General features: G+C 38.4%; 1 protein-coding gene across 1 annotated transcript in view; it reads right to left on the bottom strand.

The window, feature by feature from the left end:
* Positions 1 to 9,712: 9,712 nt before the first annotated feature.
* LOC139965428 (guanine nucleotide-binding protein G(s) subunit alpha-like) overlaps positions 9,713 to 25,482 on the bottom strand; it is a 79,708-nt gene continuing 63,938 nt past the window's right edge. Inside the window, exons 10-12 of the mRNA XM_071967760.1 lie at positions 23,944 to 24,074; positions 21,317 to 21,384; positions 9,713 to 20,537 (exon numbers count right to left, since the gene is read on the bottom strand). Of these exons, the coding sequence (XP_071823861.1) occupies positions 20,391 to 20,537; positions 21,317 to 21,384; positions 23,944 to 24,074 (346 nt within the window). The 3' untranslated portion in view covers positions 9,713 to 20,390. The remainder of the gene's footprint in view (positions 20,538 to 21,316; positions 21,385 to 23,943; positions 24,075 to 25,482) is intronic.

Genomic DNA, 25,482 nt, shown 5'->3' on the forward strand with positions numbered 1-25,482 from the left:
GCGTTAGTTTGTGGTATGGGCGGAGTTTCTAATCCCTTAACCTAACCTCGATTTCTTTCCGGAAAATTAAAAAAAAAAAAACAATTCGAGCAATTAAATTAGGGTGTCCATTTTTGCGAATGCTACAAAGTTTTCGAGCAAGTCCCTTATTCCTCAAATATACGTTGAACACGTCGAAATAACATATAGGCCTACCTCAACAGTTTCTGTAGTAATCATACTAGAGATTTAATAGAGTAAATGAAACGTCCATTTCATCAGCGTAACGGTAGCTATCTTTTTAATCAAGAATTAGAATCTTCTTTATGATAGGCTACGTAATATATGCTACGGTAGGTGGTCTATCCATTAAAGGAACTTGCACCGTGACAATGACTGGCGATCCTTGGGTTTATCACCCAAATTATGTTGATTTCATCACTTTAAAGTGACAAAGCGGGTGAAGCCATTACCAATATACGATACAAAATCAAAAGTTCTTGGTGAGAATATGATTCAGAATTTCTTTATAGACACAAAATACGAGCATTTTTTATTCGTCACCCGTACGTGCATTATACGACCAACTATGCTCAGGCTGAAGCCAGCGGGGAGGGAGGCAGGGGAGCAGACGCCCACATTTGGGGGGGGGGTTCACCAAAATTTGAAAGTTTTTGAACCAAAAAAGGAAAATTTTAGTACACGACTGTAGTTTTCGGAACCCCCTCCCCTCATGCCCCTCCCCCCCCCCAGGACGGTGATCCACGGCTTTGTGCCTGAAAATGGGTCCATAAATTTGACTTTGTCACCCCCCCCCCCATACCAAAAAACATGGCTACGCCCCTGATTTGAGTTCCCGAGACAATTGGGCGAAGTACGGGAATGGAAGTTAACGGTGTAACAACGCAAACCAATGATGTCCACCACGTCCCCCAACCACCCGCTTACTCCACCCGCCAATCACTCCCCGTACCACCCGGGACCTCTATACTCACCGCCATGATGTTGGTCGACAATAATTGGTCAAATACATGCAACTAAACTTCGCGCGTGAAATAGCCATGAACACGCCCTCACACGCAGAAGTTCCGCGTTACGTCGGAAATTAAGTCATATTATCCATTGTGTGATATCACATTGACGCAAGGAAATAATTGGGAAATGGTGGAAGAGAGTGGCGGAGCTATAAGGAGCAACCTTGCCCCGGTGCAGCCTCGATGCAGGCCGGAGGACGTTGGTTCTCGTTAAAATATCATCTTAACGTCGAAATGTTTTATGATATCTCGATATTTCAATTAAATATCTCAAAATTATTATATCATATTTTATCTCGCAATATTGAAGTGACATTTATTACAAAGTTCCAACAGTTTGTGTGTACATTTTGATGTTTAATCTCAACACTTTGACGTTTTACCATTTAATTCAGGCGTTTATGATACGGCGAAAATGATACGTGTCATCACTAGAATTTCGACGATATATCTCGATATTTAAACGATGTCTCTGAAATATTTGATTCATCCCAAAATGGTATTTTATCCCGAAATTCTGACCTCACAAAATTCCAAAGTTTTATGTAGAAATTTTGGAGTTTCATCTCCAAATCCGGAAAGTTTGACGTTTATTTACAAATTTTGAAGAGTTACGGTATATCGACAATTCAATTGTTTATCTCGAAATGACAACATTTGATCTCAAAAGTAGATTTTTTTTTAACACCCACTTAACCCTATTCGATATTTCGACAGATGATGAGAGTAAAAATATGTCATTTTATTGTTGAATTGCTGGTAGCGAGGTGTCAAAAAATGCACAAAAAATGCTACCACCCCCAACCACCCCAACCGCCCCCCCCCCCACCAAGTGACGCCACCATGGTCATAGGCTTGGCTTCATATAGTGACATGTTCCTTTTGACAGATTATGATCAGTGTAAAAGTTATTTGCTAATCATCAGGTTGTCAGCTTCTCCATGTTTTATACCGTGTTTAGACGATCTCACCGATCTCACCGATCTCCCGATTTTATTTGTATATCTCCCTTTTTGGGGGATGGGAGGGTGGGAGAGGTGGCAAATTGTAAATCTAGCCTACTATATTTTGTGAAAGGCAGGTTGGCAAGGCTGTGTGAAGTATACCTGACTTGAACTGAAGTTTATTCATGGCTCAATGTGTAACACCAATATCGCAGCTGACTGGGAAATGATTAACGCTTGCTATATATATACCTTTAATTCGTGCATCATATATTTTAACATCTGATTTTGGAGGGATATATACTATTTTATGTCTCCTCGCGAACTTGGCTCCAATTTTAAGCATGTAAGTTGGGAATTTCTGCCGGTGGTGGATTGGGCGTTGGTTGTTGTAATTTTATGATCTATTCTATTGCAAAGTTTGTGATTACAGAAAATCGCCATGTATGTATGCATGTAATTCATACATTTTACATTCATTCCTTGTGGAGTAATAAAATGGAAGTATCTATAGGTATTAATGTAGAGATGATCTTCATGCAGGATATCCATAAGAAACCAAGTGAGTCAGTAAACAAATTCCGTTACTAAATGCAGGCGCGTAGCCAGGAATTTGCCAAGGGAGGGGCGAGACTATAGATTCGGCATTGCAAACTATCTAAGCGTAGCGCCACCATGTTGGCGCGAAGCGTATACAAGAAAATTTTGGCTGAAAATGACTCCTAGATCGCTGGAAATGGCACTTCCCAGGCCTTGTAAGTTGCATCTTAGCATTTTCTCTTTTGAAAATACTAGCGATATCATAAAAACATTTAAAAAAAAAATTTAAAATATGCTCAAGGTGGGGGGGGGGGGCGGCTGCCCCCTTCGCCCCCCCCCCCTTGGCTACGCGCCTGACTAAATGATACGTAATATTCTCTTGAGGAGGTCACGTGTGCAAAACAGAGCTGCCGCTGTGACCTTGCCAATGTCACACAGTGATGTCGCGAGATTTGTCAGAGAGGGAAAGGAGGGTGTAGAGGAAGGGGGTTGGGTTTGTTGAGCCTGAGCTCGAATTCATCTTGTCGTTATTATCAAGTTTACGGGTCAGACAAAGGGGATCAGTACAGGCACATGAATATTAGATTTTTTAGTTTGCGAGTGATCAATGATTTTTTTGTCAACAGAATTTGCACCCTACAACTTGACTGGGACAGAGCAGGGAATATAACCAGACATCAAAACTGCAGTGTGGTTTCGATGATGCTACATGAACAATCTTATATGAATGTGACACACTAGGCTGTAGGGTATAGCCAGGATGAACAACATACTTCAAATAAGTCCAGTGACAAACAATATTCACATTGGCAGCTGACAACCGAGATGGCCACTTTTCTTGTATTCAGCATACATATTGATCTCTACCAAAGACAACAGGCTTCTTGTCGAGGCTCGACAATTATGTTTATAAGTACTCGCTAGTTAGGGACCGTGACCAAAAATTTACTCGTGAATACGCAAAATTCACTCGGCATTATGATTGCTGTTAAAGTCTCCATATTACACATCTATGCAACATCAATACTTTCTGTGAACAAAGGTTAGGCACCTAGGCAGATACATCAGGTGCGTATCCAGGGGGGCGTTGGGGGCGCGCGCCCCCCCCGGGTAAGAAAAAGAGAAGAGAAAAAAAGAGAAGAAAAAAGGAAAAAAGAGGGGGAAAAAGAGGAGGAGGAGAGGAAGGAAGGGAAAAGAAAAAGAAGAAAGAGAGAAAAAGGAGAAAAAGAGGGAGTAAAAGCAAAACGCGAAGACACCGGGAAGAGAAAGAAGAACAGTGACATCATTACAGCGCTGAAGGGTAGCCAGTGACGGATCAATGATGTCGTAAAAGTGTGACTCACCCTACCCCTTACACCGACAACTCCATTTTTTGACGTTTCCATTTTCCTCTCTCACTAATGATCTATATATATACTATATATGGTCTATCATAACGCGTGTGTAGAATTGTGCTATGAAACCAACTGTGGCTGGTCTCGAACTCGACCGTGTCGTCGGGGAAGATGACGCATTTTGGGATGGGGGCAACCGCCCGCCCCCCCCCATTCAGCATTTTTTTTAAATGATATCGCTAAGTAATTTCAAAATAGAAAGTGCTTAGAGGCAACTTACAAGGCATGGGAAGTGTCATTTCCAGCGATCTGGGAGACATTTTCTGCCAAAATTTGCTTGTACGCTTCGCGCTAACCTATGGTGGCGCTACGCTTAGATAATTTGCCTACAGGCTTCGCCCCTCCCTTGGCAAATTCCTCGCTACGCGCCTGTTCGAATTTGTAACGCAAACAGCAGATATCACATCATATCAGTGACCATGAAAATGGCGTTCCAGGATGAAAAGCCTCAAAACTGTCCGACTTGCCTGAAAAAATAACCAAAAATTTTCGCGCGCGAAGCGCGCGTTCAACGTGTTCATGTCAATATCATATAAGCAAGCATCGGTTATTACATCGCATGCCATCATGTACCGTACGGTCCGTTCAAATTGCGCAGTATACCGCGGGATGCTAATGTAAACAACGACATGTCTCATGTAGATGTATAAAAAGCATGGAGGTCCAATTATGTCAAAACTCTCTTTTACATTAGTAATGGCGAATTAGGGCCTACACCCCCGCCGCGCAGTGGTGGAGCGTCCATATGGTCAGGGGCGGATGCCCCCCTGACGGACTCAAATGGACTGCTGGCGCCTTTTTCAGCTCTTTACCACTTTTTACTTATTCTAGATTATTGACTTTTTTTATTGCGCTCTCATCTACTTATTGACATTTGTCACATTTTGTTGGTGTAATTTGGCGATGAAACCTTATTCTTCGTTTATCTGCAAATTAGCCAGGCCCGGAAAGGGTCATTTCCGGCGATCTAGGGAGTATCTTTACTCAAAAATTTTCTGTACGCTACGCGCCAACCAGTGGTGGCGCTCCGCTTAGATAGTGTCGAAAGCGCCCCTTCAGACCATTCTCGCCACTCCTGACCAATACCCCTATCTCCGCCACTGCCGCCGCGCCTCCTACGCCTATGTGTGTAGTGTTCGGTTTCGGAAATATCTGCTATTTTTTCATTTCCTTCAACCAAGTTTTATGATAGCCGTTATAACAGGTTTTAATATTTGTACACCAATAAAATAACTGTGTCTGAATTTTCGAAAATTTCTGACCAACATTCTACATCACACTTCGCTCTACTCGTGCAATTTTGACCGGTCTGTTAAGGGTTGAAGGAAGTTTTTTCTTCAAAAAGGTTATGGATGGAAAAAAAAAACAATTAGGAAATACTTGGTTCTCAGGCAAAAAGTGTACATCTGGTTGGTCATTTCAAGACCGAGAAGTGCCGTTTCCGGTGATCTGGGGGGTTTCAAAACAAGAAATTTTCTTGTACGCTGCGCGCCAACCGATGGTGGCGCTCCGCTTAGATAGTAATTCGCGCCCCCCGGGTTTGAAAATCCTGGATACGCGCCTGTACATGGTGCTACGTAATTGCACATCGGCAGGGGCGTAGCGAAGTTTTGTTTGTTGGGGGGGGGGGGGTGTGGAGAATTTGATATGCCGACGGATCTGGAAGTGGTGACTGAAATAGGGGAGGGGTCTAAGGGGAGGGCCTGTCCTCCTCCCCTTTGGCAATTTTTTAGTTTTGAAACGTCCTTAGATGCAATCTGGTGCATATTTTAAGTCAAATTTGATTTGCCGACGGATCTGGAAGTGGTGACTGAAATGGGGGAGGGGTCTAAGGGTAGGGGGTCTACCCCTCCCCTTTGGAAAATTTTTAGTTTTGAAACGTCCTTAGATGCAATCTGGTGCATATTTTAAGTCAAATTTGATTTGCCGACGGATCTGGAAGTGGTGACTGAAATGGGGGAGGGGTCTAAGGGTAGGGGGTCTACCCCTCCCCTTTGGAAAATTTTTAGTTTTGAAACGTCCTTAGATGCAATCTGGTGCATATTTTAAGTCAAATTTGGCACGGAAGAAGCTCCCGTTCTCCTTTTCTCTATTCAGCTTTCCTTCTTTCTTCCCCTTCCGCTCTCTTCACCTTTTCTCCTTTTGCCGACAGACCCAAAATTTGCCGACAGCGACCAAATTATTGGGGGGGGGGTGTGACACCCCCACACCCCCCGCTCGCTACACCCCTGCACATCGGAAAATTTCGTTAAACTTTCTGTGCAGTAAGTTTTGAACAAGTTAAAACATGTCGCAGAATCATAAATCAGCTATGCCTATGGTAGTGTCTCAAACAGTTAAATATAAAACGTCTTCAAAAATTCCTACGGAGATAAGTTTATGTTACATGTGGGCTCCTCTGGTGCAAGGCATATAATATGCAGTGGCTATAGGTGTGCGCGACTACTAAGCATATACAGTACCTCATTGCTATTTTTAACCGCTACTCAGTCCATTAGCGCGACTAAGTACATTTTCCCAATTATTTACCTTGTCTTTTAGCTGCAGATTGGTGCGAGAAAAATATCGCTATAACTCCATTACACTGCCTAAATCAAAGCGATCTTTTCCGCAATGTAAAATCGACGGTTGAAAGAGCACATATCTTCTACTCCGCAACTGGTGTTGAGTGAAAATCTTTGCAAAAAATCCTAGCAGCAATAACAACAAACTTGTCTCAAATCTCCTTAAAATTGTTGTATATTTTGCGAATTATGATTGATGGCATGTACAAAATGCCTTAAGAAATAATTTAGATACTTGGCCACCTTAAGTGTATTGGTATTCTGACACGAAACATATTTATAAAATGCTTATATTAGTAGTGTAGATGCATATACTCTACTGTGCAGGGGTTGCCTGCGCATAACCAAGCCGTCGTGATATCGACAATTAATATTTCTTTTTCATTGGTTGAGAAGTTAATATACATAGGCGTAGGAGGCGGGGGGGCTGGGGGGCTGCAGCCCCCCCAACCAATTTTTTTGGTGAAAATTCGGGCAATATGCTTAGAATTTTTCGGGCACCTACTGGAAGAATAATAATTTGCAATGTGTTTTTCATTTTTTTTTTTGGTGAAAATTCGGCAATATGCTGAGAATTATCCGGGCATCTACTGAAAGAATAATAATTTGCAATGTGTTTTTCAATATTTTGGTGAAAATTCGGGCAATATGCTGAGAATTTTTTCGGGCACCTACTGAAAGATGAATAATTTGCAGTTTTTTTCCAATTTTGTTTGGTGAAAATTTAGGCAATATGCTGAGAATTTTGCGTGCACCTACCAGTGGCGGAGCGTCCATACAGTCAAAGGGGGCGGATGCCCCCCTGACGGACTCAAATGGACTGCTGGCGCCCTTTCAGCTTTTTACCACTTTTTACTTATTCGCGATTATTGACTTTTTTATTGCGCTCTCAAATACCTATTGACATTTGTCACATTTTGTTGGTGCAATTTTCTGACAAATGGCGATGACACCTATTTATTCTTCGTTTATCTGCAAATAAGCAAGGCCCGGCAAGGGTCATTTTCGGCGATCTAGGGAGTAACTTTACTCAAAAAATTTCTGTACGCTCCGCGCCAACCTGTGGTGGCGCTCCGCTTAGATAGTGTCAAAAGCGCCCCTACAGACCATTCTCTCCCCCCCCCCTGACCAATACCCCCTAGCTCCGCCACTGGCACCTAGTGAAAGATGAAGAATATGCAATGTGTTTTTCAATGGTTAAACTTATATTATTATTATTATCATTATTGTTGTAACGACTTCCCCAATAATTCTAACCAATATGGAAGGGTAATAACACGGAAAATGATTTTTATGTTATTGGCAGGTGATGTAATAACTGATGGATGCCTATATGATATGCACATTAACATGTGGAACGCGCGCGGAGCGCGCGAAAAAATTTTGGTTATATTTTTCGGGCAAGTCGTTACAGCCCCCCAAATGAAATGAGGCTCCTACGCCTATGTTAATATATGAACACAAAATATTAATCAATGTCTTTAAACCCCATTTTACGTTCTTCGTAAGTTCAAACCGTTCCCTCTTATGAATAGTTACTTTAGATTTTAAATGATGCTTCGCTGTATGTTTGTAAATGCTCCATGAAGGTGGTGAACTATCTCCGCACATGAAAACTTCCCGTACATAACGCACGTGCAGATAGCGAACCATTTTACACAGTTTTAATTCGCATTGAGATCGGTTATTGATTAAAATCTAACTAAGCGACAGTTAATTTTCGGAAGCGGAACCTAGCCACTTCCCAACGTAACTATACATCCAAACCTGTAGTTTTATTTGGCACTGAATCTCGACAATTGCGAAATACTTCAACAACTGAAGCAAATCTATATGATTCAGTGATTTCGTTTGTATCAATAGCAACGCTGTATGTACAAAGAGTACACCTGTTTGCACACCATGTATGTAGCGAAAGTATGCAGTGAAGCGACACACTGAAGGCAATAGACGTTTGTACGTGAGTAGTTTTGTTTCGATTTTACGGATGCCCATAAGCTAATTTCCAATAGCCAACAGCCTCCAATTCTTATGAGGCGTAACGTACATGTTATCAAATAGGCTGGTTGGTGGGAGATTATAAAACAAGTTTACAACAACAATAATAGGCTTCTTGAACTTTACGTGTCACAATTACATACTTCATATGATATTGGCCCTAGATTCCCTTCTTGAGATATTGTGTTTACAAGGTTTGCAAAAGTTGACCACAAGTGATCCCAAATGACATTTGACCTCCACAAAAAACAATAAGCTTCTTGTACTTAACGTTCTACAAGTACAAACTAAATATGAGATTGGTCCAAGATTCCTTTCTTGAGATATCGTGTTTACAAGGTTTATAGAATTTGACCCCTGGTGACCCCAAGTGACATTTGACCTAAAACAAACAATAAACTTTTTCTATTCCATGCGTTACTCCTACACACCAAATATGAGATTGTTCCAAGATCTCCTTTTTGAGATATCTTGTTTACAAAGTCTTCACAATTTGGCCCCTGGTGACCCCAAATGACCTTTGACGTCCCCAGAAACTAGATGCTTCTTCTACTCAATGCTGTACTCCTACACTCCAAATATGAGCTGGGTACCGTGATGACAATAGCATGAGTACCATTGAGTACAACAGTATGAGTACCATTGAGTACAACAGTATGAGTACTGTGACTACAACAGCATGAGTACCGTGAGTACAACAGCATGAGAACCGTTACTACAACAGCACGAGTACTTTGAGGACAACAGCATGAGTACCTTGACAACAACAGTATTGAGTGCAAGTTGGAATTCCCCATTGGTACGAGTACCAGTACACGGAAGTGTGTGAATAAGTACTTTGTTTTGCACTAGTATGCATGCAAACTTGCAACATATCCCAAATATGTACAAATCCATAAGGATGGGTATGAGAACAGTCAACCTTGCTAGAGTATGGGTGTATGTGTATAAACTCACTATTAGTTAGTTGTACAGTGTGAAATTACAGGGGGAGGGGGGGGGGGGGAGGATGGCATTGAAGAGTTGCTTTCTGGGCAAATGTTGAAAGGTCGTCCAACCAAATTGCTGTTCAGACAATTAAAATTAGCGAGGAAAACTTGCATCATTACAACTTACAATAGTTGTTGGCTAACTTGGTTAGTATTTAATTACAGGCCATTTGTACTTTAATCACTTGCTCTATACAGAACAGTGTACCTATAGGACCACTGGAACAATAAAAGACAAAAGAAAATGCACAAAGATCCAGACAATAGAGATGAATGAAAACAAAAGTTTATTTCACACCCATGTGCCAAATAAACAAAAGGAGCATGCCAAGGGCAGAAGAAAAAAATAATAATAATAATAATAACCACTTTGTAGACAATAATTTACAATTTCATCAGAATTATAGTTATGAAAAATTTACATTTGTAACAAAGTTACAGTCAATCTAATGCATGTTAAAAAAATCTAAATCACTTGTTTGTTTTGTACTTTTTTTTGTGTTTTTTTTGGTTGTTTTTTTTTCGTTTCATGTTTTTTTCGTTTTTGTCAAATATCTAGATCAGCCCAACATAAATATGAACATATGTCAAAAATTTTTGTTTTAACTACACAAAAAATGAAAAATAAAAAGAGAAGTCAAGAGGTACGTTCACGATGGTCATCATCTTTTTTCGTATTTTCTTTGTTTTAATCACTTCATAGCTGTAAGTTTTCCTTGAATCAGTCTATATGATACTCTTACACCAACTGAAGAACAAAATTTTGATTAAAAAAAAAAAATTAAAGAAAAAAAAAATGACATGCTCAATTGCAGATACCTATACATATATAACTCCCAAGGGCAGCTTGAAGAGAAAATTCAGTTGTGACGATGACCGTGACCAATCTTGTATGCTTCTGATGATAAACAAATATATATATATACCATCTGGTTGCATTTCAAAATCCATTTTTTTATTTTCAATGGGGTGAGGTTTTCCTCATTACTCACAACTGGTACCTTCAAAAATGTTTTCAAAATATGTCTTCTCTATGGTTTAGATAGTCTAATGACATCAGAATTACAAAAGTACTAAAAGGTTTGTTCTCCAACCATCCCCCTTGCCCCTGCCCCCCACCCACCTCATCATCAATCACCCATCCTCATTTCCCCCTTCTTCATACTCTTTGCCAGAACATTTTAACTTTTCCATGTTTTTGCCTTTCACCAAAACTAACAAACAAATTTCACAATCCATCATCACACTGTTATTCAGTGTTTCCGGGTTTTTAGTGTTCGTTATTCAATTTTTCAATTATTCAATTCAATTATTCAGTGTTAAATTGAAGGGAGGGGGGCGGGCAATGATTGGGGAGGGGGAATGGAAGGGAAGGGGGTCATGGATGCATCTTTTAACATCATTAGGCTTTCTTTACATCAACAACAAAGTTCAAAACAAACTTCCAGCTTCTTCTCTCTTTCACATGAATTCAAATCAAACACCTCGAAGCTACACCATTATTTACTCCAATTATGACACAAACAAAAGGTACATTGTTTTTAACATCAGATATTCTTCTAATAAACGTAATAGATCATTGTAATGCAACCAGCATGATAAAAAATTTGTTTTTCTTTATTTCCTTCTTCTTTCTTTAAAAACAAAACCAAAAAAAATACAGAAAGAAAAAATGAGAGAAAAAAGAAAGAAACCTAACCACCACATACAACTAGGAACTTTGTGCTTAACATGCTGTTTAAAATGAGAAGTGTTGGGTTTTTTCCCCCCTCAACTTGTCACTACTCAACTACACCTCTTGTAACAGAATATACAAAAAAAAAAAAACACATATTCAAGAATTTTTTTTTTTTACAAAAGAAAAACTTTTAACAATAGAAATTTCTTTTGTGTTGATACCTCAGAGTTTAACATCTATTACAAATACATTCAAATTTCCTTACACTCAAGTAAAACAGTCATGCCATTATCAGAAAAACAATACTACATGAGTTTTTCAATAAACAATAAACAATACTTCATATGAAATCTTCTCTCTTTATCTGACCTTTGACCTTATTTTCTGCCATGCGATACGTAGCTACACATAATTTGAAACTCTGCCAGCGAACCCTTTCAGCTTTCTTTTTCCTTTGACTTTTGAGGTTACCCCATGGTCTTAGACAATATTTCCCCCCGGGTTAAAATACAGGCAGAATGATGAACTCTTAGTGTACAAACAGACACACATACACACAGATAGACACATACTGATAATATGTGTTGACATGACACAGTTGCTTTGAGAACTCAATACCTGACTACTCTCATACATTATATTTCATATTAATCGACAACCAACCCACTATTGACCAAAATATCGTACCATTTGCTTATCCATCCAAACAAGTAGAAAACATTTCTTTTTTAATTACTCATTCAATCCATTTACCAATCCTTAAACATTTAAAAAAAAAACAATTAAAAAAAAAACAGTTGATTTGTGGATAAGAAACCGTTATGTCATTTTTAACTACAAGCAGACATTCATGGTCATATCAAGTCCATGAAAATGACTGAACCCTTTAGGAATTCATTGTTACCCCATCGAATACCAATCAGCAGCAACGTGCATTGGATGTCTGTGAGGAGGAGGGGAGGGGGGGGGGAAGGGCAATTACAAATCACACCAACTGTCTTTGGAACAGGCATGAATCTTTATGGATGACCTGTAGGCTGAACAAACATTTTCTGAATGAGGAATGTGGTGGTGGGGTGATCCCCAAAGAAATCTTTCAAAGTTCTGATGTCAAATTGTACGTGCATTCTGAGGCATATTTCCACCACAAATTAAGTTTAAAAGAATGCTAAATAAATACTTTTGATATATTTGAAATTACCAGACTGAGCACAATCACCCCACCCCCCCAGACTGATCACGGTGTTTCCCCCACTCTCCCTTTGAACATCCCACTGCCAATTAGGGCCGACTGATTCCATGACTGACCGTAAGACAACACCCAAAGTGTAAACTGCATTCTAATCAGACATAAACCGAACCAGTATTGCTTTGATGCCCTCTTTAACGTTCGTAACTTTTATTTCCAGAACTCATAAAGCAAAACATCTGACGGAAAATCAACTGTATCCAATCAATTTCAGCCACAACGGTGATCAATTGTTTAGCCGTGTTTTGGTTGTTCAAACCTAAACTACATAAGTAATGGGTAACACCATTTAAAGGCAATACAATCTCGTTAAAATACAACGATTAACTTATAATGCAAGTGAGACATCTGTATCATTCTTCATCAAAATTCTTTTCAAGCTGTTATGACGATTCGAACATTTTGCCTTCCAACATCAAAAATTCTGTCTCTTGTAAAAGACGCTCAAGTCACCCGGTTCTAATCACTCGCAAACAGTTTGGAACTAAGATCAATCGATTCTATATATTTTTCACAAAAATAAACAAAGACTAACAACTACCAGATGAAAAATATATTTGACATATATAGTTGACCATTGCATCCAAGTGTGATATGGAGTTGTCCTGGACATTATGTAACAGAAGAACAACAACAATTATTTAATCGGTAAGGTCACAGACAGGTCCTGGCAGATTGGGTCAAATTTTCACCAGGAATGACAGGAAACTCCGTCAAAATAGAGTGGTCAAACGCAACGAGTATATCGCGCATCACCGCCGTCTTTTACACTGATATGTAGTCCACGGTTGAGATCCTATCAAATTTGACATTTTAGAAAGAGGTATGACAACAACCTCGTATGACAATGATCTTGTGGACATATGAATACAGCTAGTTATTGGCATATTACAACTACACGAACATCATATGAACTATGGGACAGAACCTTTGGAAACTATTGTACATGATAAAACTTTGTAATCTGTATGACAAAAATAATCATAAATTTTCACTTCTTGTCTAACAGATATTTCATATTTTGTGGTCAAGACAGCACGCAGAGCAATGTTTTTGTGTCATATAAAAGTTATTGGAAAGGTGTTACCACTCAGGAAATGAATATCTTGTATCCATCCAAACTTTATCAAATTGGTTTTCATGAGATGGGATTGCTGACATAGTTTCATGACCCTCTATCCAGTCACATATTCCCCTCTAAAGACAGTAAAATTACATCATAAACTACAAATATGATAAAGCCAGATGACATATTTAATTTTATAATATTATCGGTATCATTTTCAAAACACCATTCATGCAAGGTTCAAATTAAATTGGATCTGAGAATCAAACTACGTTTGAGGAAAAGTTTTCCACTAGATCGAACGACCAACAAAAGTCAAGAGATATGGTAAATAAATATTTGTTATTTTAAAGGAGCATACTGAATTCCAACACTGTCGTCGATGTATATGTGATACATTTACGTTTTCCCATAATTACTTGCAGTAATCCATCCATCAAATGTCATATAACAGATAAATCTGTCAAAAAGCAGGCAGCACCAGGCTAAACTGGATTTTCAAAAATACTAAAGCTAAAAAAAAAGATAAAAAAATAAAGAAGGTAACAAAAACAAGAACCTCTCAAATTAAAAAACTAAGTTGTTTTCAACCCAGCACCAGATCGACCTGATCGACTAGTCGATCGTTTTTTTCTGATGAATGAACTTTCACAGACCAGCGAAAAAGTCATGTCGATAACTGGCCGGTGGAACAAACAAGACTACAGATCGAACAATGAAGCACGACCATTAAACTAAATGGGCACGGACTAGAACCTTTCACGAAAAACACCGAGCTACCAGCGGCGGTGTTACAATCTAAACAGCACCGACTAAACTAAAGTTAAAAGGTGGTCATCTATATAGTTTTTATTTCCTGTTTATGATCAGAAAAATACAAAAAGAAATATCAAACAGCAATGGAGGAAATTTTGAGACTATTCTTCACTTTGGACTTTGCAATGATTTGCTGCGACATGCTGTGATAACACCATGTTGAAACTGCACCATGCAGCATTAAACGACACCATGAAGAAAATACACTACATTGTAACTATTGCATGTGGAAACAACAACATGCAAACCAAGCTATCCCAAGGTGTTTACTCATTTTGTTTTGTTTTTTAATCATAATGGGATACCAAAAGCTTTTGACATACATTAACATTACTGCAACAATTACTTTGTTCTTTTATCTCTCTGGTTTCTACAAGAGTAAGAAAACCATTTTCCCCTGGTATTCATGTTACAAAGCTTGCCAGATACAAAATCATTCTTCCGTTTTGTCATTTTTTAATCTGTTGTTTAAACTCAGTATGCTCCTTTAAAGTAATGGAGAAAAACATTAAACTGTGATGGCAACAGTCGCTGAGACATAAAACCAAAAATAAGTTTTAGCTGTTGATCTAGCCATCTAGGATGACATTAAAAAAAAAAAAAACTATCCATGAAGCATTTAATGTAATAGTCTAACATTAACTTTCACTTTCCACACCGTTTGAGCAAACTTGTCTTTATAAAACATGCTCAAGCAACTAATATTATACATATTCTTTTAAGTGTACATCTGGCCAGTTGGACCATTTTACCAGTTCTAATACCACTCTATACTGTTCCCTCACATCATGCTTTGAAGCACTTGTACTGACAGTACAGACAGTTCCTAACTTTAACGATATTCGTACTGCCCGGACTGTCAATACGGGTGCTTTGAAGCACCACATGAAAGTACAGTTTACATAAAGAAAAGATTGTCACAGCTGGGTGGCTTATATTAACTTTGTAATGAATATGCATGAATATACAATATATGCAAATACACCCACATAAAACCAGTCTTGAATAAACACTACTAAATCGACTATGCCGAGTGCCTGTCCAATGAATATGCAGTTCTTCCATCATCTATATTCATATTGAAACACAAAATATTGTTTGTGTATACCCATAAACCAAACGAAAAATAAGGAATAAAGCTATGCTCCTGACTACAAGAAAATGAATTTCACTGAAGAGAAATAAGAAAAAAAACAAGAAGATAACTGCAAGGAGCAGTTATCTGTAGTAGCACACAAAATGAAAAAAAGGCAAAATCTAATGAATACAAGGCAAAGTGTCCGCTGGCCAATAAGGTGTTTGCTATGACTACTGTTTGTTTTCTATCATCATCACAAGTAAAAATTTCAGAGTCTACACGTTTCTCCATCAATATCTTCTTCATTGGAAAAAGCCACCAAACCCCTACCATCCCTACTGCCCCCCTCTTGCCCTTCCCCTCCACAACCAGGTGAGAAAAGATTTATGAAGACATTATCATAAATCTAACAAAATATGTTAAAAGCTCTTGCTAATACCATTTTTCAACTTCTAACAATTATCTTTCAAAGTTTTCCTAAGTCAAACTCTTGTCAATAATTTTCTTGTTTCATATTTTTCATTCAATTATCAAGTTTCTGAGATTCCAAAACATTTTTTAAAGACTTGTATATGGATTACCACCCTTCTTCACTCTACGGTATTAAAGTGAAAATGAGCACTTTTATGTTTGTTGTTGCTCTATACGTTTGCCAAAGTAAGTTAATGTTTGACTTTATGGATTGTCACTGGAGTGAAGCAAAAAGAGTTGGCTTTGGGAAGAGGATGAAAGTCAATGTGTCTTACTGCTAACAGTTTCCAAGACAAGTCTTTATAGCATTGGCAATCCTGTTTTTCCCTATTCTTTGTAAACAATTACCAGTCTAGCAATCACGATGTGATTTGTATGTGCTCGACAGGGGGTGTCCTCTTAAAATAGTCAACTTTTCCTTGAGTTTGGGTCATAAAAGTCACTAGTAGTCCATGGTCTCATTTTGGAGGCAATAGGCAGCAGTCCAGGTCAGAAGGAAGGTGAAATATTTCTGATAAAGAGAGGTAACTTAAGTAATGAAAGCGGAACAAAAAAATACGAGCATTGCATTCTTCAATGGGTTATTGGTACGTAAAATACTGTCACATATTTTATATTTCGTGTATTACCTGACACTACATTGACAGAAGTTTGTAACAACTTTTTCGTGGAAAGCAGAAGAGGGTACAGACCTACCGTTCGGTGGCCCGCTACCCTTCTCTCACCAACCTCCCCATTCTTTTAGTTCTCTCTAGTTTTCAAAAATTCCTTCAACTTCTCACCCTACAAAGTCAAGCAGAACACCAACTTGGTATTATTTGTTTCTTGTTTATATCCAGAAATGCATGACTAGGGCTGTCTATGAAAAAGGTTTGCAAGGTTCTTTTTGGTCCTTGTACATGTGCAACAATATGTGAAGTTAAAGGAAGGCTACTGGGTACCACCACCTCATCCTGGGAGGGGGTGGGGTGTGGGGGAGGACAGGACAGGGAAATTGTGAGTTTTTGACAGACAAGAATTGTCAGGAAATGGAACAAATTTTTATGTTCCCTTTTTGGACAGAAATAGTACTGTTATTTGAATGAATTTAAGTAGTTTAATTCAAGAACTCTGGCTTTCCTTACGCTAAAATAGTTTGCAACTTCTTTCAAATGGACATTTTCTTTCGGGTCTTTTTTGTTTTTTGGGGATTGCACTTGCACTGCTATTGACACCAATGTGACATTTGTTCAGTTTTTAACTGTTGCTATGCAGTGCCTTTCATTTTGTGTGTGGTGTGTATGTGTGTATGCATACATATTAATGTAGGAATTAGTCTCTGTATCTCCTTCATTCATCCTCAAAACCCAAAAGCAGTAACCACAAATGCTATTTTTTCCCAAAGACTAAGGTCTACCACAAACCATTACAGTAATTTACCAACAAGTCATTTTAAAGTCATTTAAAGTTTTACATCAATTGCTGGACCAACATTTTGCAGTTAAAACAACTGCCTATTCTTATTCACATTCACTTTGTAGTTTAGCAACAAACAAAGAAAAACTTGCAAGATAAAATTCTGTTCACTGTGAAAGATACCTTGATCATCTTTTTAATTTTGGCCTATAACATTTAAAACCAAACAGAAGGACAAGAAGATGTAGAAAGAATTGAGTACAAACAGAAGGTATTAAGATTAAACTATGAGTTTGGTATTCCAACTCAGCTCATGCACAGTCACTGATGTAAGTCAGTGATGCACAGTCATGCACAGTCACTGATGTAAGGAGGTCTCGTCATGTCATCAAGGTCGTCGAGTAGAGTTGATGCCATCATCCATCATCAGAGGTTTTCCTAAGTCGAGTCTGCAATTTTTATTCATTGTATCATCTATAACAGGTAAATACTTGGTACTTAAATCAAGTCATTTCTTTCTGGATTATGGATATCTCTAGTCACGCCTTGCTAACAGAATGGCACTTACAAAGGACTTGATACGTTGGTTTTATTCATACTATGAAGAATCATTCCCACTGGGCGGAGGGGGGGGGGGAAGGGTGGAGTCCTTAAACTTTTGACAAGAAATGTGACGGCACTATTGAACCCCATCTACCGATATATAAACACCGACTCAACAGTACTCCTTCATTTGTTAACGATGATATTTCATTGACTTCCAGACTTCCACATTGGCAACTAAATCTGTTTGTCCCTCCAGACAAACTCCAGTAAAGTTATTGTAGTTAATAGTTCTTAACTTCACTGCTAATGGTGCTTGCTTCATTGTGCACAAAAACAATGTGAAGTGTGTTCGTCCCATCCCAGTCATCTATTTATCAGTCTCTCAGAGGGTTACTAGGATACCTTTGGTTAAAAAATGAGTATTAACTGGCAAGAAAGCGACTTATGTCACATCAGATGTGCTCCATCTGGGCAAACAAAAAAACAAACCAATCTCTCAAAATTAGGGTGAGAGAACACAGCACGACTTGAATGCTGGATTCTGATTTTTCAAACCTAATAGAAACCTGGGAGTGTCTACGTCTATTCGGATTATTTATTCTCTCCCATCTTCAAGGCATAATCCTTACATATTACATTAATGTTACACAGATGCCGATTACTATAACCTACAACCACCAGACATCAAGGGATTAAATCCTGACTCGGTTTTATCAAATGTTTACACCCTTTTCCTGCAATAGTTTTTTTCTATTGAGGGGAGGAGGTGGGGTGGCAGGGGTGTGGTGGTGTTGCTTTTGAGAAACAGTTTTGTGGAAAAAATTAATTTTTTGATTTCAATAATGGACCTCTGAGACTGACAAAGTAATATCTAAGGGAAAAAAAGTGATACTATTATGCAAACTGCACTCATAATTCGTTTTCCGTAATGGTCTTCCACAAAACCGATGTCGCAACCCATTTGCATACAAATATCCTCCCAATCACAAGCTGTTTATTCATTGCATGACCATGATATATGTTTTCTGACTCTTTCATTGGTCTCTGATATTTTCTCTTTCTGACGACAAAGCATGACAACACTCTCAAGACTGGGTTGATACAGGATTTTTTCAACATTTTGAATTTGCAGTCATTGTTGTGAGCAAGCCAATGTAAACCACTCACCTTCCCCCCCCCCCTTCCCCACCAAGGAATTAAAAAATTAACAAAAAATAAACATGGTAATGGAGATGTTAAGAGTAAATTAGACTGTTCCAATTCACACACAATGAGAGGTATGTCCAAGATGTGGGGTAATTGCATCTGCTATGTGAATACACCTACAAGAATCATGTACAAAATCTAAAAACTTTGCGTCTAATATCACTCTCAAACATTTTGAGTTGGTTTTCATTATTCAAATGAGCTAAAAAGAAAAAAGAAAAAAAAAATAAGAAATTGAGGAGGAAGAAAGGGGAGTGGGTGAGAAAAAAAGAAGTCGTAAAACGATGACAATGAAATATTAGGTATATAAACTCTCAGACCACGAACTACGTTTTCCTTTTCACAAGATAAATACCTAAATCCAATCTTTGATATGATTTAAAGAAACTATTAAACTGTTTTTACGCCATCACAAAATTTGTTTTTTTTTTCCTTTTCTGTTTGTTTTTAATTTTTAAATTTTTCTATGATTTGGTCAATTTTTTTATTACATAATTCTTCAGACCGTTATCACAAAACTGCAGTTATTTTGGAAGTGAACATTTTGATGTTGGCTGCATAGGGACAGATGTAAGTTAGAGGGCGGTATTTTGTACCCATCGACAAGCTGAGGTTTAAAGTTGCAGTGTCTAACAGCAGTAGCAGCAAGAGAGAGGATGGTTCTTGTGGATAACAACAGATCTACTTCACAAATGAGTTCATAGCTCTAACGGTTGGCCCTCTCCAGGTAAAATCACAAGCCTTGTACGAAAACAGAGACTTTTCTTTTATAAAAAGAATAATTTTCACAAATCTGCTCAAAGTTACACTGTACAGATATATAATCTACAGTCACTACAATTGTTGAAAGCTGTTGTGATTATTGCAAACAGCCACAGTTCTAGGAGTCACATCTCCCCAGCCCCCCCTCCCCCTCCCTCCTCCCGCACCCCTTCATAATCAAGTTCCCTTGTGAACAAATAGACATGGTACTTCCCCCGTCCCGACCCAAGAGCTCCGGACTTCTTTTGACTGCCAAACTCTCTCCAGAGAAATGTGAAGCAATACAGACGACAGGATTTCAGGATGGTGTCCGATATTTCGTTCTTCACAGTGATCGATATTTATGTATAATCTTGTTCCAGGTTTTTTTTTATTCTTTTAAGTTTTCAATTTTCGGGGATAAAGCAGTCTGGTAGTCACCTTTTCCAATAGATGACGACGATATGCACATCTTGGCACAGAGGTCAAAAGGTCGCAATCCTCTATGACAGTTGAGCTACATACAAGCAGTACTCAAGGCAGATTTCCAAAACTATCAACTAACAAACCTGTCCCCAAAGCCTAAAAACAACCACAAGAGGAGGAGGTCCTTGTCTTCTGCCTCCGACCGACAGGGGGGTGGTATGGGGGGTGGGGAGCTCTTGTTAAAAACTTGACGACACATGCAACTTGGGTCAAAGGTCAAAGGAGTTCGTACTGTCTGAGATGCATCCTCTGAATGATGTCGCGACAGTCGTTGAATACACGTCGGATATTTTCAGTGTCTACTGCACAAGTGAAATGAGGGTAGCAATAGTGGCGATTGTCTCCACTGGCTGTACTTATTCGCTGAGGAGGAGGAGAAAGACAGAGAGAGAGAGTGTGAACAAACAAAAAAAAGACAACAGGGTCATGTGGACTTGGAGTTACTAAGCAGGAGTGTAACTAGTTACACTAATTGCAAAGAAATTTGATCTTGTCAAACAATTAAAACAAGATTAATCAAACTTTATATTGTTAGCTTTGTTGATTCCAGGTCACTTCTGATATATTTTCGAACCTTTGAGAAAGCCTTCTTCACTTTTTTTTTGCAAAAACATCAAAAGACTCAGAGGTTTACAATTCTTTGATTAGCAGCTGAATCTAGATCCTGACTTACTTTCTGATTAGGAATCAGAATATCTGAGGCTGCTGTCAACTGGTGCTGGCAAACTACGACCTAAACCAGGTTGGATAAGAAGAAATGCTCCCTAATATTTTCCAGGGAATCATGGAAGTACATCAAAGTTATGAAACACACACAGCTGCTTCAACTCAGCAGGTCAACACCTCACCCACCCCCTCCAGGCCCTAGGTTCACCCCAGCTAGAAAGGAGCATAAACTGGTAACCAGTGAACCAAGGTTTCTCTGAGAAAGATATGGACTGGTTCTGGGAAACCTGCAGTCTGCTTTATAGCTTCCTGATAAAGGATTTTCCAAAAATATTTTGATGCTTTAAATGAAATGAGAATTGCATTTCAATGTATGACTCCCCCCTGCCCCTCACAAGAAAAGGAAAGCTCATCATAACATGTTTAAAGGATATTTTCTCTGAATAGGTGATGTTAGCTTGGCTTGAGAGACTCACCAAGAATTCATCTCGGATGAAGTACTTGGCCCTTACAAAATCTTCATCCTCACCGGGCTCCACACGAACTGAAAGAAACAGACACAGACATGATGATTTGCAACAAAACGGGGAAAAAAGCTGCAATTCCAACTGTTTATGAGAAACAGTACTGGAATGTTGACACAACATTGCGGCCCAACAAGGTCCGCTTGTAAACTATTGGATTTCTATGGCAGCGATCCTTTACATGGAAACGAGATACCGACAGAAACGCTGGGAATATTACCCAAAAACTCTAGAAGAAATAACAAAAAATGTGACAAATGAAATCCCATAAACAACTATTACTCATATGATGAAGGCAAAGTTAAAATTCTGCAATTTTTCCTGAATTTGCTTGATAAATGATAGGGATGAATCTGGGCGGCAAAATTCTTGGAATACGACGGAAAACATTTTAGTTATCGCTCAGTTCACAGAGAACCAAAGCACTGTGGAGAATCAAAACTTGGTGGTTGCCATGGTTTCATCAATGTCAATCCCACTTTGAGCAGTACTTGTTAAGTTTGATCAAATTGCAGACTGATTAATAAAAGCTAGGCTAGTTTGACTACCAGTCACTCTGTGAACTTCATACCTCACTGATAGCCACATCATGCACTACATTAGGCACCCCGGGTCTAAATGATCTTTCTTGGTACAATTCTGTGGTAGTTAAACCCATAACCATGATGATGTACTATTTTGCCGAAACTTGGGCGAGTTCAATGAGATCCAGCAAATAAAAATATTCAAACAAAATCATCGTGTCCCATTTTTCCTTATTTTGGTCGGAATCGAAACATTAATCGGGATGCATGCATGGGCAGATATATTGATCTTTCAGTTCATAAATGTACATTAGTTTTGGAATCCAATATTGACAGCAGTGTAAAATAAGTTCTGGTACTCATATTACAGCCTTGTACTTGTAGATTTGTACACAGGACAGTTTTGGAATCTAATATAGACAGCAGTGTAGAATAAAGTTCTGGTACTTACACTTATAGCCTTGCACTCGTAGGTTTGTACTATTCTACTTGTACCTATGTTAAATTGTACTCAGACTACTAAGTGTGTTGGCAATTAACAACACAGTACCCCTTTCCTTCTTTTTGGGACATTTCCAAAAATTTGAAAGTGTAATAAAAAGTTGACCCTTCTTGTACACACATATTGCAGGTCTTCAGATGTTATCAGTGGTAATATCAGATATTATCAAAAAGCATTGTTGTCTGAGGCAAGGAGGTGATTAAGACTGATGTGAGAAAGTCAATTTCTTTTGCATCATATTTCTTCCTGACTTGATCCTTAGAGTCAGACATCTAAATTCTGAATAAACTGCAAGGACTATTTCTAGTAAACCCATATCTATAATGGATGTTGGGTTTCAATTTTAATATTTGCACTACACTAACCCTTGGCAGAGCCTCCACTGGAATAAGTAAAACACATTCAGGCAAAACCTGATGTAAAGACGTGAGGAATTGTTTCTAGGGGTTGCCCCTTATAATAATAATAAAAATAATAAGACTTATAATGCGCACACACCACTCAAAGAATGTTCATGGCGCAAATGACGATGAGAAATGATTCAAATAATACAGAATATTACAAAACAATGACAGAAGAAAAACTTAAAGGCATAAGATCATATAAAAGCTTTTGTCATTAAGTGGGATTTTATGCTCTTCTTAAAGTTAGAGAGAGTAGATGTTTTTCTGATTTTTAAGGGAAGTTGGTTCCATAAGCGAGGGGCAGAAACAATAAAAACAATAAAAACAATAAATCAAATATTATTTAGTTTTTGAAAGTTATGTTTAATTTCAATTTCCAAGATAGTGTTGGCAGACTGGATGCACATGTTTGCTGATGGCAAGAAATTTGACAAACAGAACACAGATGAAATGTCTCTGTGGATGAACATGTTGGTATTCGTTATGTAGCGGGTGGTGAGGGCGGTATACCAAAAATGGTCCAAGTTGGCCGCAAACAATTTACAAGTTCTAAGTAATAATGAAGGGCAATGCCTACCCTGTACCTGTCTGTTCTTTAAGAACAGAACTATTCATTCTCGCAAACCCCTCTCCCCTCTATCAGGATTTCCACCTACTTCCGTTCCAACTAAATCAACCCATTCAGATGTATAGCAGGTGTCTCATGGCTCTGTTTTTTTTTCTGATACACACAGACTCAGATTTTTTGTGCCCACAGAGGAGTTCCTCACTGCTTTGAGGACACTCAAAATGTTTGAAAGACACTCAAATACCATGAGAGATCCACTTTCACACTTCAAAGAGTCACACATCTTCTCTCCCCCACCCCTGTCCGGATCCATCACCACAACCTTGTGTCTTTCGGGCCATACTTGTGAGATCAGACATGCAGTACCGTTAACGTAAATCTACGACAACCTATTTGGTGTTCTTTTCTTCCCAATCTGTAGATTGCATGACAGAGGAAGGCTGCAGTGGTGGGCGAGAAATTCTCGAGCAAAAGTCAAATGAGCAAATGTTTACTGCAGCTCCTCTTGACATGTTTGCGTAGAATAGTAGAACACGATAAGCTTAGAGGATATATTAGGTAACATTACAGCCTGTCCTTACCATCTGTGGGAATCACATAATGAGAATATTCTGTGAAATAGTCCTCAATCTTAGACCTTCCAGCTTTCACTTTTTCTGCTAGCAAATCTTGTTTGTTGAGAAATAAGATGACAGATATTGTCCGAAGCCATCTGATGAAGAAAAGAGAAGTGGAAATTGTTGAGGGGAGAGCTATTGAAATACCATTGGGGGGAAGAGGGGAAAGCCAAGCATTTATTATATATATATATATATATATATATATATATATATATATATATATATATATATATATATATATATAGATATATATATATATATATATATATATATATATATATATATATATATAGATATATATATATATATTTATATATATACATATATATATATGTATATATATATATGTATGTATACATATATACGTATATATATATTTAAAATGCATGATCGTTAGTCATAGTCACAAACTTAATGCAGGAGAGAGATCGCAACATGCCAAATGGACTAACTCAAGCATGGAAATGGCATTCATTATGATTTAGAGGTTGGAATGATCAGAGTATAATGGAGGGAGAGAGAAAACAGAAAGGGAAGACAAATTCCCATCATTACTTCAAAGTTAAAGCATTAAATTCCAGTACAATTACAAAGTTTCCTTTAAAAGTCTTCCCATGTGAACAGTGAATAGCAGTAGTATTAAACAGTAAGAGAGAGGAGAGAGAGGAGAGATTGGAGTAGTGACAAGTGTTACCGTGTCAGTGACCTAGCCCTAATGGAGCTCAATTAATGTACCTGCTGCTACTGATACAATCTGACTGACTCATAGCTGTCAAGCATGACAGTTTAGAGCACCGTGTACTTAGCATGCATTACAGTAGGCCGTCGGTTGATGAACTTAGCTGAAAACACACCTGACTACACATGACTGTATAAGGTGAGTATTCAGCAATGCAGTCCAGCAACATACGAGTACGACCACCATCTTTTATAGAAGAATCACATGAAACACTCGGCTCTGCAGTTAACAGAACCTTGTTACTGAATCTAATGTACTGTCGTCATGTACCCACTCTGCATGTAGAAAAAGGTGGTCTCAACATGAGGTTCTCTAGCTTTAAGGATGTGGGTCAACCTAAGCTAAGTTTAAATCTCGACGGAGGAGTGGGAATCATGCATTTCGTGCACCGATTTTTGTTATAATCAGCAACTGTTAGCTATAACAAGAATAGTTCATACACAGGACTTACAAATTCCTTTTGGACCCAAAGAAGAGGAAGTTAATCTAAGAATCCTGGTGAAATTAATATTCCATCCCCATATGCTCAAAAAAAATGGCTATTTGAATGAGCTACATTTTGGATAAAAATTGGACTTAAATCATGCAGGTATGATGTCACAGATCTATGTTGACATCAGAAAGATGTTTGGCTTTACTTTCCACTCATATTATTTTTTTTACATTGGATCAGGTTTTGTTTCCAACTCACACATTCGGGGTGAATTTGAATCTTACCATAAACAGGGAGTCATCACATGCTGGTGGAATCCAGATTTTGA

The sequence above is a fragment of the Apostichopus japonicus genome, chromosome 3 (genome assembly GCF_037975245.1).
Source record: "Apostichopus japonicus isolate 1M-3 chromosome 3, ASM3797524v1, whole genome shotgun sequence".
Lineage (NCBI taxonomy): Eukaryota > Metazoa > Echinodermata > Holothuroidea > Aspidochirotida > Stichopodidae > Apostichopus > Apostichopus japonicus.